The sequence below is a fragment of the Sphaeramia orbicularis genome, chromosome 12 (genome assembly GCF_902148855.1).
Source record: "Sphaeramia orbicularis chromosome 12, fSphaOr1.1, whole genome shotgun sequence".
Taxonomy (NCBI): domain Eukaryota; kingdom Metazoa; phylum Chordata; class Actinopteri; order Kurtiformes; family Apogonidae; genus Sphaeramia; species Sphaeramia orbicularis.
Genome location: NC_043968.1, coordinates 59,920,557 through 59,932,689, shown reverse-complemented (window position 1 = coordinate 59,932,689; position 12,133 = coordinate 59,920,557). Strand labels below are relative to the sequence as shown.

The following is a 12,133-nucleotide window of genomic DNA, read 5'->3' as shown; positions in this document are numbered from 1 at the left end:
AGCTCCTTGGTATTGCAATAAAGAACTTAAGATATCCACCTATTGTAACATGTACACTTGATTGTTGTATGTATAACAATATATTTTTCTGTGTTTTGGGCTTGTAAATTTATTTGACAGATTGAAACCATAGTTTTTTTAGGCCTGCAATTGTTCTGATACTCGGAATGAACCTGGATCAAGTGAAGGAAGCAACATGATTTTCATTTAAACATCTATTTTCCATTTCCATTTTCCATTTACATTAATGTATTTTGCAGATGCTTTTTTCCAAAGCAACTTACAGGGGAAAACCAATCAAATCAATCAATCAAATTTTATTTATATAGTGCCAAATCAAAACAAAAGTTATCTCATGACACTTTACATATAGAGTTGGTCAAAACCAGACTCTAAGCCAATTTACAGAAACCCAACAGAATCCTCCAGGAGCAAACACTTGTGACTGGTGACAGTGGCGAGGAAAAACTTCCTTTTAACAGGCAGAAAACTGGAGCAGACCCAGACTCCTGGAGGATGGCTGTCTGCCGTGACCTGTTGGGGTTAAAGAGAGAGGATACAGAAAAAGAGAAAGAGACAGTGATAGAGATAGAGACTGGGGGAGAGGGGGAGAAGGGGGGAAGTAGGGGGAGACACATGGATGCAGTTGAGGATAGTTGAGTGATGACAATGAAGGCAGGAGAGAGGCAGGACCACCGCAGCAGGTCCAGAGATAATCCTGGGAAAACCTGTGATGATACTGGGAAAACCTTATTAATATATTTAAAATGGAATGTCTGAAAGTGCTAGGACAGAAGGTGCTCCACCAGGAGCTTCTTGAAGATAGGCAGGGACGCCTCTGTTCTGGTAGTGCTTGGTAGATCATTCCACCAACGTGGAACCACCCATGAAAAGAGCCCGGATTGTCTTGTACAAGGTCTGGGGACCACCAAACAACGTTCCCCAGACGAGCGGAGTGGTGGGGCAACATAAGCTTTTATCAGTGCACCTAAGTAGGTAGGAGCAGACCCACTGAGAATTTTGTAGGCTAGGATTAATGATTTGAATTTGATGTGGGCAGCTATGGGTAGCCAGTGTAACTCAGTGAATAAGGGGGTGACATGTGCCCTTTTAGGCTGATTGAAGACCAGACGCGCTGCTGCATTCTGGACCATCTGTAGTGGTTTGACAACACAAGCTGGGAGGCCTGTTAGAACAGTATTGCAGTAGTCAAGGTGGGAGATAACCACAGTCTGCACCAGGAGCTGGGTGGCCTGTTGGGTTAGGTATGGCCTGATCTTTCTTAAGTTGAACAGAGTAAAACGACATGATCGGGTGACAGAGGCAACGGGGTCTGTGAAGGTCAACTGTTTATCAATCATGACTCCCAGGTTACGTACTACATTGGTAGGAGCCAGAGATAAGGAGTCAGTTTTGATAGAGATGTCATTCTGTATGGTTGGCTTAGCTGGGAAGACCAGCTGTTCAGATTTGGACAGGTTCAGCTGAAGGTGATGGGCTTTCATCTATGCAGATATGTCAGAAAGACAATCTGAGATTCGCGCTGAGACTGTGGAGTCATCAGGTGGGAATGCCAGATAGAGCTGGGTATCATCAGCATAGCAGTGATATGAGAAGCCGTGTGAGTGGATGATCTGACCCAGTGAGGTGGTGTATATGGCAAAAAGGAGGGGGCCCAACACAGAGCCTTGGGGGACCCCTGTGGTGAGGCGGTGTACTGCAGATGTGTGTCCTAGCCAGGACACTTTGAACGACTGACCAGTGAGGTATGACTGAAACACAGAGTGTGTATGGCCTGTGATGCCCATGTTTAAGAGTATGGATAATAGGATATCATGATTGACAGTGTCAAATGCTGCTGATAAGTCCAGTAGAATGAGTACTGAGGACTTGGCTGCTGCTCTGACCTCTTTCAAGGCTTCTGTCACAGACAACAGAGCCGTTTTAGTGGAGTAGCCAATTTTAAAGCCAGACTGGTTGATGTAAAGGAGGTTATTTTGGGAGAGGAATTATGTGACTTGTTTGAAAACCACCCTTTCGATGGTCTTATAAAGGTATAGGAGGAGAGAGACCGGTCGATAATTCTCCACTTGAGTGGGGGTGAGGGAAGGTTTTTTGAGCAGTGGTGTTACCTGCGCTTGTTTAAATGCTGTAGGAAATGTTCCTGATGTCAGTGAAGCATTAATCACATGTGTGATTGGTGCTGTGATAGTAGGGGCTACAGACTGTAAGAGGTTGGATGGAATAGGGTCCAACAGGCATGTCGTAGGACGGCTAGAGGAAAGGAGTTTAGACACTTCGTTCTCTGTGAGGGGGGTGAATGAAGGGAATGACGCAGTTGGGCTTCTGTCTGTTGAGTTAGTGGTACCCATAATCAGGGGAGAGGGAGGAGTGTATGATGATGATGATGACGATGAGGGAGGTGTGCAGTCTATGAGTGGATCAGTGAACTGACTGCTGATAGTAGACACTTTATTTATGAAAAATGAGGCAAAATTGTCTGCTGTCAGGTTGGTAGTGGGTGGTGGAGGCGTAGGGTTGAGTAGTGTTTTAAAGGTTGAGAATAGTTTCTTGGTGTCGGTGGCAGGGTGAATTTTGTCATTATAGTAAGCCTTCTTTGCAGCAGCTGTAACACTGGATGAGAAGGATATTAATAGTGACTGGAATGTGATCAAGTTGGAAGAGCTTTTTATTTTGGGCCATTTTCTCTCTGCAACTCTGAGATTGGTACGCAGTGACCAGAAGGTATCACTGAGTCATGGGTGGGACTGGGAGGATCGAGCGGGTCTGGTGGATAGAGGACACAGGCTATTCAGACAGGAGCTAAGTGTAGAGCACAGAGATTCAGTGGCATCATTAACCTCTAGAGAGGAAAATGTGCTGGGCAGAGGGAGAGCGGAGGCTACAAGGGTGGAGAAATGAGTGGGGGACATGTTGCAGAGGTTGCGGCGGAAAGAGACCATGGGGGAGGGAGCAGAGTGTTTTTCTGGGAGAGACACACTGAACTGAATGAAATAGTGGTCAGACAGGTGTAAAGGTGTGACTGTGAGGGCGTCTGGGATGCAGTTTCGGGTGCAAATGAGATCAAGCTCTTTACCAGCTTTGTGGGTTGGAGGACTGCGAACCCGCTGTAGCTCAAAGGAGTGTATTAGTGACATGAAATCTGAGAAGCTGGAATTGTCTAAGGGGATGTTCATACTACCGAGGACTAGCATGGGGAAGTCATGCTCTGGGGTGGAGGAGAGCCCAGTGTCTAGCTCATCAGGAAAATCACCCAATTGCCCTGGTGGACGATAAATGGCAACTATGTTAATAATTTAACATGATTAACCGTATTGGTTTATTCAGACTCTAGAAAAACAGCAAAAACAATCCCTTATGTCTTAGTGCAAGCTTTACTGTCATGTAAATGTCAATGTACATAACACATGTATCTTAGGGAATACAATAAGCCTTTAATATAACATCAGTTATGTGGTATCACGTGGAAATTAAAGCTGCAAGCAGTAATAATCAGGCCCTTACAACAATCTTAGGGTTTTATGGGCATATAGACATCTTCAGGTCTGGTCTCCATTCAATATTGTACGAAGGATTAAAATATTACTATCTCAGTCAACAGTTCAGTGGCAGGACATGGGAAATAAATTACATATTCAAACCAAATGGTGAATTTCCTGTTGCCTGTATAGTATATGTTTCAGACTTTTTGAATGTATCTGGATGTAGTACATGACAACTAGATTGCAGATGACACATCATGTTTTACAGCAGTGGTTCCCAACCTTTTTTTGGCTTGTGACCCCATTTTAACATCAGAAATTTCTGGCGACCCCAGACATTCAAAACAGAGATTTTTTTTTTTTTTTTTTTCTAAAATTAATTAGTTTTTGATCATGTAATAGTTTCCTACATGCATTTACTTATTCAATTATTTATCTTTTTATTTATCTTATTTTATTATGTATTTATTAATTATTGAAATGTAGATTATGCCTTAATATAAAATCCAAATTAAAAGGGATTATTTGACAGTGTTTTAGGGAACTGAGAAACAACTTACACATAAAAACTCATAATTACTGAAAGAAATTTTTATTTGGCAACAAAAATGTACAGAGGTTCCACAAGCCTTAGCATTCTCTGTAAATGCAACCTCATACATCTTTCTTATAATTACTATTTCAATTCTGATGTACTTTCTAATGGTTCACTTCACACACATTCCTTACGTGATCTTGGCATGGAGAACAATGAATTTCATTTTGTCTTCTATTGTCCTCTATGTGGTAAATTAATGACTTATTTATTTGAAAAGATCCAGCTTAAGAACCTGCAGTGCTATCAGGATAAAACTATTCAAACTAAAAGCAACACTATTGAAAGTGTGATAATGAACATGAAATGACAGTAGATTCATGGAAATTTTCAATGTAACTGAAAACACATATAACAGCAGTTTCCTTTACAACTCCGGTGACTGTGGAGTGTCAAATGTATATAGTGTCTTATTAGAGAATAGAGACGCTGTATACATAATACAGACACATTTTTTCACAGAAAGGACAACATTGATTTATATAAAACATATTCTTGTGTGATTACAAACACTAGAGGGAGACATTTACATAGCTTCAATCAGCAGATAAAGCAAAATAAAACAAAGAGGAACCAACATGTCTATGAGACCATACATTTGTACTTATCACTGAAAATACTTCAAACTGATGAAACTCTCCTTCTTTTGTTTGAGTTATGGCAACTTTGTATTCACACATGACAAATAAAAACTTCATTTTACTATGTATATATATATATATGTATATATGTATATATATATATATATATATATATATATATATATATATATATATATATATATATATATATATATATGTATATACACACTCAACAAAAATATAAACGCACCACTTTTTTTTTTGCTCCCATTTGTCATGAGCTGAACTCAAAGATCTTTTTCTATGTACACAAAAGGCCTATTTCTCTCAAATATTGTTCATAAATTTGTCTAAATCTGTGTTAGTGAGCACTTCTCCTTTGTCCTTTGCTGAGATAATCCATCCACCTCACAAGTGTGGCAGATCAAGATGCTGATTAGACAGCAGGATTATTGCACAGGTGTGACTTAGGCTGGCCACAATAAAAGGCCACTCTAAAATGTGCAGTTTTACTGTATTGGGTGGTCCAGGGGGGTCAGAAAACCAGTCAGTATTTGGTGTGACCACCATTTTCCTCGCACAGTCTTCTTCATGAATTCTCTGAAACAGCTTTGGAGATGGCGTATGGTAGAGAAATGAACATTCAATTCACAGGCAAAAGCTCTGGTGGAGATTCCTGAAGTCCGCATGCCAATTGCATATTCCCTCAAAACTTGTGACATCTGTGGTATTGTGCTGTGTGATAAAACTGCACATTTTGGAGTGGCCTTTTATTGTGGCCAGCCTAAGGCACACCTGTGCAAAAATCATGCTGTCTAATCAGCATCTTGATATGCCACACCTGTGAGGTGGATGGATTATCTCAGCAAAGAAGAAGTGTTCACTAACACAAATTTAGACAAATTTGTGAACAATATTTGAGAGAAATAAACCTTGTGTGTACACAGAAAAAGTTTTAGATCTTTGAGTTCAGCTCATGACAAATGGGAGCAAAAACAAAAGTGGTGCGTTTTTGTTGAGTGTATATATAAAATTGCATCTCTATTTACAGTATAGTTAGCTGAAATATTCAAATGCTGTACAAATAATTAGGTGTTATCACTTGAATGAAAAATACACACCACTTGAATCACATTGTTCTGACTGATTGAATATACTCACAAATAAATGAATTTCTTCCTTTGACGACAATGCAGTTCATATTAAAATGATATAATATTTTTTTTCTTTAGCTTCTCTTTTACTAGAAATTCCTTGATGATGAGCTCATTGATGAAAGTACAACTATTGTGTAAGTCCAATGATTTTCCACATCTTGTACTATCAGAATACAGCATGTCGTTGAGTAATCACAGATTATCATTCATCATGTTTGACAAATAAATATAAATCGAACATATTTTTTTTATAGTAGTTCCGGATTTGGATTAAAATCCACCAGTTTTCATGCATGGTATGTGATATATCTATGGAGAAATTTCACTATTCATGTATTAAAAAACAGAAAAACTTAAAAAAAAAAAAAAAAAAAAAAGGTAGATTTTAAGGTTTATCAGATATGACTTGCTGTCACTCAAATTAAAAATATCTACAAACTACCACCAGAAAAAAACATGTTGAGTTTTGGTCAAGAAATTGGGATGATACTAACTTCTGGATTAGCCACCAACTACACAGCTCTCTGTAAGAATATTCTACAATTTAGTACTTGATTAAACAACTGTCAAATACCTACAATGTCTAGTATCAAAACCTTCACTGTTTAAAAACATTTAGACAATCTTGAATTATCATCATAGTCACACAGTATTTATAATTCAACAGGAAGTTCTTCAGCTGAGTTTGTGATCAGAGGGGCCATATCTGAAATGGCCAAAGCCACATCTTTCAAAACCATGGACTTGTTTCCCATTTGCAACATGGATTTAAGGCTTGCCCAGAAAATCTGCTGCTTCCGTTCATCCTTTGGCCACTCAAGGTACGTCTGTTGCCTCAGCAGACTCCTCAGTCTTAGGAACTTCTTGGGCAGAGAGTTGGTTGGAATGGGCTCCAGTAAGATGAAGACCAGAGAATCCTGTTGGACACTGATGGCTCTGTGTTGGGCAAAGAAGAGCTCGTAGTTACACCATTCGCTCTGGACAAAATGTTCAGAGAGGACAAACACAGTCTTGTAGCTGGACTCCACACAGTTGATAATGTTATCTATGATCCAGTCACCTGGGACAAAGTCTCGCTCGTGAATGCAAAGGGAAAACCCAGTGCCTTCCAGGGAGGGCACGAGCTGGTTGTCCACCCAGTCAGCGTCATGGTGACTGTAGGAGATGAAGGCATGATAAGTGAACGACACATTCTGTAACATGTGGGACCGTTTCTGGCCTCTCCTCTTCACTCTGATCCATACCCATAACATCTTTGTATACCACACACCATCACATTTGTAGAACACCAGCCCAGTGATGCCAGATATAACCACGATCACAGACAAAGCGACTGTAGCCTGAAGCCATGTCTCACATGAAAGCTCATTTAAACCTGAGAGCGACAGACCTGCATATGATGGTGGGGTACTACATATATATTGCAGGGGCCAGTCAGGAAGCAAAGACTTGTTGAGATGTGTGACAAACCAAAAAGAGTCACATGAGCAGGTGAATGGATTGTTTCCGGCTTTTAAGATCTGGAGACTGGTAAACCCTGACAAGGCCTCCTTGGAAATAGATGTGATAGCGTTCTGGTCTATGTAAAGACTGACCAGTGCTGGGGCTTTGAGAGATGCAGGGATCACCTGGATTTGATTGGAGCTGAGATAGAGGTCTGTCAGCCTGGTGAAAGGAGACAGATCATCTTGTGTTATAGTGGTTATTCCAGTCTTCGACAAGTCAATCCTCTCAAAGTTTGAAGACAGGTATTTAAAAACACCATTGCCGAGGTTGTTGTTTCCTAAATTTAGCTCTTTCAGTTGTTCAGGCCATGGATGGACCCCATCCAGTTTGAGGGAGTTGAAACTGAGGTCCAGCGACTTCAGTGTCTTCATCTGATGCGTCTGCTGTGCAATAAATAAAAGACTCTGGAACCTGTTTTTACTCAGTGACAAATGTTTCAGTTTGGGGAAGACAGATGTATATGAACAACCAGGCCACCAGAAGCCTGTATCTATCAGGAGGTTATCTGACAGATCCAGAGTCTCCAGTGAGGGTAGGACAGATATGAGTTTACACGGCAAAATGTTCATTCCACTTCCTGAGAACTTCAAATACTCCAGGTTGGAAATGAGGTCAAAGCTCATGTTAAATGTAGGGTATTTGTACTGATAATGGTTTATACCATCAAACGTAACTGAGCGAAGACTGAATGTGTGATTAATAGTGCGAAATTGGAATCCGTCAGGTGTGTCTTCGTTGTAAGTCATGTTGACAAATGAGAGGTCAGTTACAGAGGACAGCCACAGGTTCTTCAGAAACACCTCCATGAATGAGCTGTTTATCCAAGTGTTTTCTATCGTAAGACTCTGTATTGATGTCATTGTTCTCAGACTCTTAAAAGGGTTACCAGTAATGTTGCAGTTGTCTGGAAATACAGTGATTAATCTCAGAGATGTTGTTCCTGTTTTATTCACGTCCCTGAGGACAGCATCAAACATCCTGAAATCATCACAGAAAGATGCATGAAGAGACAACTTTTGGAGAGACTTGAGTTTTGCAAAAGCACCTGTCTCGTATTTCTGCCACTGAATTCCAGCTCCAAACTCCAGGTGTGGCAAAGACAGGTTTGTCAGAGGATTAAAATCGTTGGAGTTCACAGACAGAGCAGCTGTACTTCCTAAATAAAGCCTTGTCAGATTTTGCAGGTCCTGGTATGATTCTGGTATTTGATAACTGTCATACAAATTATGAGCCAAATCAAGGATTATCAGTTGCTTCAGTGAAAAGTCAGGAATTACTTTTAAATAATTATGAGACACATTGAGAACTTTGAGAACTGGAGTGTGATTAAACACACTGGGTGAAATTTCCTCCAGACCACAGTGAGTCATTTTCAGGAAACAGAGCTGGGCAAGTCCAGAGAGGGCAGCTTCTCCTAGTTTTGGGATAGAATTGTGAGACATATCCAGATACTTTAAGTCACTGGGAAGACCTGAGGGAACCTCTGTTAAGTTTTGATATGAACGGTCTTGCATCTGTTGCCTCGTGTAGACACACCGGTTAGATCCATTTTCATCTGTTTCCACAGCCATGCAGTCTGATCTCAGCAGGGACAGGATGGTAATGATCCCAAACAGCACAGCAGCATTTGTACTGCAACACAAAAGGAAGTAAGTCAAGAGAAGCAACAGTAGAAAGAGATCATAAGGGAAAAATACAACAATGTGAAAAAACACCTTTCTGTTCCACCAAACACCTCTCTGTCCTAAGAATACAATTAAGACAATGATTGATCGCTGCACCTTCTTCCTCTCTCAGAAAAGACCAGTGATTGGCCAAACTCTTGTGTCATTGGCTGGATTTGCTGAAGCCTGAACACTATGGTTGCATTGCCATTCAGACCAAAGATTTGCAGTGAAATTAAATTATTTCAATATGCTACAATAGTTAGCTAGTGTTTTCTGGAGTAAACATGAGAGCTTTAGTTCAAAATTCAGCCACCAGGTTGTTAACACACACCAGTCGTCGGTCCCACATCACTCCAGTACTCGCATCCCTAAATTGGCTTCCAATAAAATTCCACATCCACTTCAAAATACTCCTAATTACTTTTAAAGCCCTGCACAACCTCGCCCCCAGTTACATTTCTGACCTCCTAGTTCCCTACTCATCGTCACGACCACACCATTCATCAAACCTTAACCTCCTATCCATCCCCCGCTCCAACTTCTCAGCAAAAGGTGACCGTGCTTTTGCAATTCTGGCCCCAACCCTCTAGAATAGTCTTCCCCATTACATCAGATCATCAGATTCTATAGACACCTTCAAGCGACTCTTAAAAACTCACTTTTATAAACAAGCATTTCATCAAATCTCATCTGTTTACACCCCAGTGAATTCATGTTACTGACTTGACTTCTTCCCTGGAGTCTCTATGCTTTATCACCTCACAGGTTTTCCCAGGATCATCACAGGTTTTCCCAGGATCATCACAGGTTTTCACTGGATCATCACAGGTTTTCCTAAGATCATCTCTGGACCTGCTGCTGTGGTCCTGCCTCTCTCCATCTTCATCGTCGTCACTCACTTATCCATATAGTTACAATAGTGTTTATTATAATGTTCTATAAATGTTCTAGTTCAGTTATCTATGCATGCATCTCCCCCTACCTCCCCCCTCTCCCCTCTCCCCTCTCCACCAGTCTCTCTCTATCTCTATCGCTCTCTTTTCTCCTCCTTTACTTTCTCGCTTTAACCCCAACTGGCCAATGCAGACGATCATCCTCAAGGAGTCTGGGTCTGCTCAAGGTTTCTGCCTGTTAAAAGGAAGTTTTTCCTCGCCACTGTCACCAGTCATAAGTGTTTGCTCCTGGAGGATTCTGTTGGGTTTCTGTAAATTGGCTTAAAATTTGATTTGATCTATTTCCCCTTTATGTGAAGCACTTTGTAACATGTTGTTTTAAAAAGTGCTATATAAATAAAGCTTTACTAACTTACTTACTTACCTATTTTATTTGTTTTAGTCGTTTGCTAGCGCTGTCTCCCAGAACCAATTTTCTCAGTTAAAACACTACATTAAAAATCCCCTATAGCCTAAAGGGCATCTTTCTCATAGATCACACCAACTATGTTTACATACATTCTAATGTTCTGCATGTTTCATCATTCAGAAAAAGACAATATGCTGTTTGCATAGCTGAGGAAAATGAACATCAGTCTGATATTCCTCTTTACAGCCATATACATACCTCAAAAATAATATGTCTCCCTCTGCTTGAAAACACAAGTTTTGATATTTGTTAAGATCAAAATCCTGTTGATATTTTTAAGATGCTTAACAGTAGGTGTGCTTTTCCGTCTGCCCAGAAATGTGGGCTTTCTTTTGAAGCATTTTTTTCTGCATAAACACGGACCATGTGTCATAATCTACTTTGACACATGAACCCTGTGTGACAAATGTGATCAGTTTCATCGTGAAAGATGTGTTTATTGGGAGATACATTTTAAAAGCATTTGAATTATTGATCTTTTATTTATTATTAAATCTCTTAGTGAGACCATGCACTGTAAGACAACACATGACAAGTAAAGTTGTTGTGTCTTTCAGCTAAATATAAAATCAATCTTTCTCAAAAAGGCCTCCTGAAATGGAAAAAATCTATAAAGGTTTCTCTTTGATTTTCACCTTAATGAAGCTGTAATACTTGTTCATAATAGATCAAAATTAAATATAATTTTCTTTTGATTAAAAAATGAAACAAACAGTAATGAAATTAGAAGAAAGAGGGGAAAATGTTTTGCTTTAGCAAATCAGACTTTGATGTAAAAATTGTTGCAGTCTGAGATAAACAGAAACAACATGTCCTCCTGAGAATCACTGGAGATAATGTGTAAATATTTCATGAGTGATTTTTAAGTTTTAGATTGTGAAACATCAGCAACATATGATGTCTTTTCATATTGCAAAAACGGAATTTTAAGTAACCTTGTTTTTGGAAAATGAGAATCGTTCAGTGGCTCGACTTTCATTCTAGTGTTATGAATTTTGAAAAAAGTTTAGGACTTCAAATATTTAGCCAAGAAAAATGTGCTTAGCCCATTAATTAAAGGTGACTTAATTACATTTCTTTCTTGTAGGGCTCTTCAGCAATGCAGAGGTGCAAAAATATCCAGATGTGAAGGCAACACCATCAGACCAGTTTTCTACATCAGAACTTTTTTTTTTTTTTTTTTTTACACATGGTTTTCTAGCTTGTTCAACAACATTTTGTTGAGAATATTAAAATCAGTAAGACAGACATTAAAAAATAAAAGTGTTTTACCTTTGCGTAGACATGGCTTCAGAGACAGGAGTTTTCTGGTCAGTTATTAAAGACTGAGCCACTCTGACTTTTATCCTCTGAGTTCTAACAGAAAGCAAATCAACCACTACAACAGTTCCTCTTTTTCTTTCCTTAAACTCTTATTATTGTGTTGTGGTGGGCAGTGTTCTGTTACACATGACTAAATCTTTCCAGCCCCTTGGTACTGCAATAAAGAACTTAACATATCCACCTATTGTAACACGTATACGTGATTGTTGTATGTATAACAATATATTTTTCTGTGTTTTGGGCTTGTAAATTTACCTGACAGATTGAAACCATAGTTTTTTTAGGCTTGTAATTGTTCTGATACTTGGAATGAACCTGGATCACGTGAAGACAGCAACATGACTTTTATTTAAACATTTATTTTACATAATTAACTGTATTGGTTTATTCAGAGTCTAGAAAAACAGCAAAGACAATCCCTTATGTCTTAGTGCAAGCT

At 39.4% G+C, this 12,133-nt stretch overlaps 1 protein-coding gene across 1 annotated transcript; it reads right to left on the bottom strand.

Moving 5' to 3' along the window:
- Positions 1 to 5,607: 5,607 nt before the first annotated feature.
- On the bottom strand, positions 5,608 to 11,760 carry LOC115429282 (toll-like receptor 1). The gene is made up of 2 exons (XM_030148595.1): positions 11,644 to 11,760; positions 5,608 to 8,974 (listed from the first exon to the last, which is right to left on the bottom strand). The coding sequence occupies exons 1-2, from the start codon at positions 11,655 to 11,657 to the stop codon at positions 6,490 to 6,492; spliced, it is 2,499 nt and encodes an 832-aa protein (XP_030004455.1). The 5' UTR covers positions 11,658 to 11,760; the 3' UTR covers positions 5,608 to 6,489.
- Between the last annotated feature and the right edge of the window lie 373 nt (positions 11,761 to 12,133).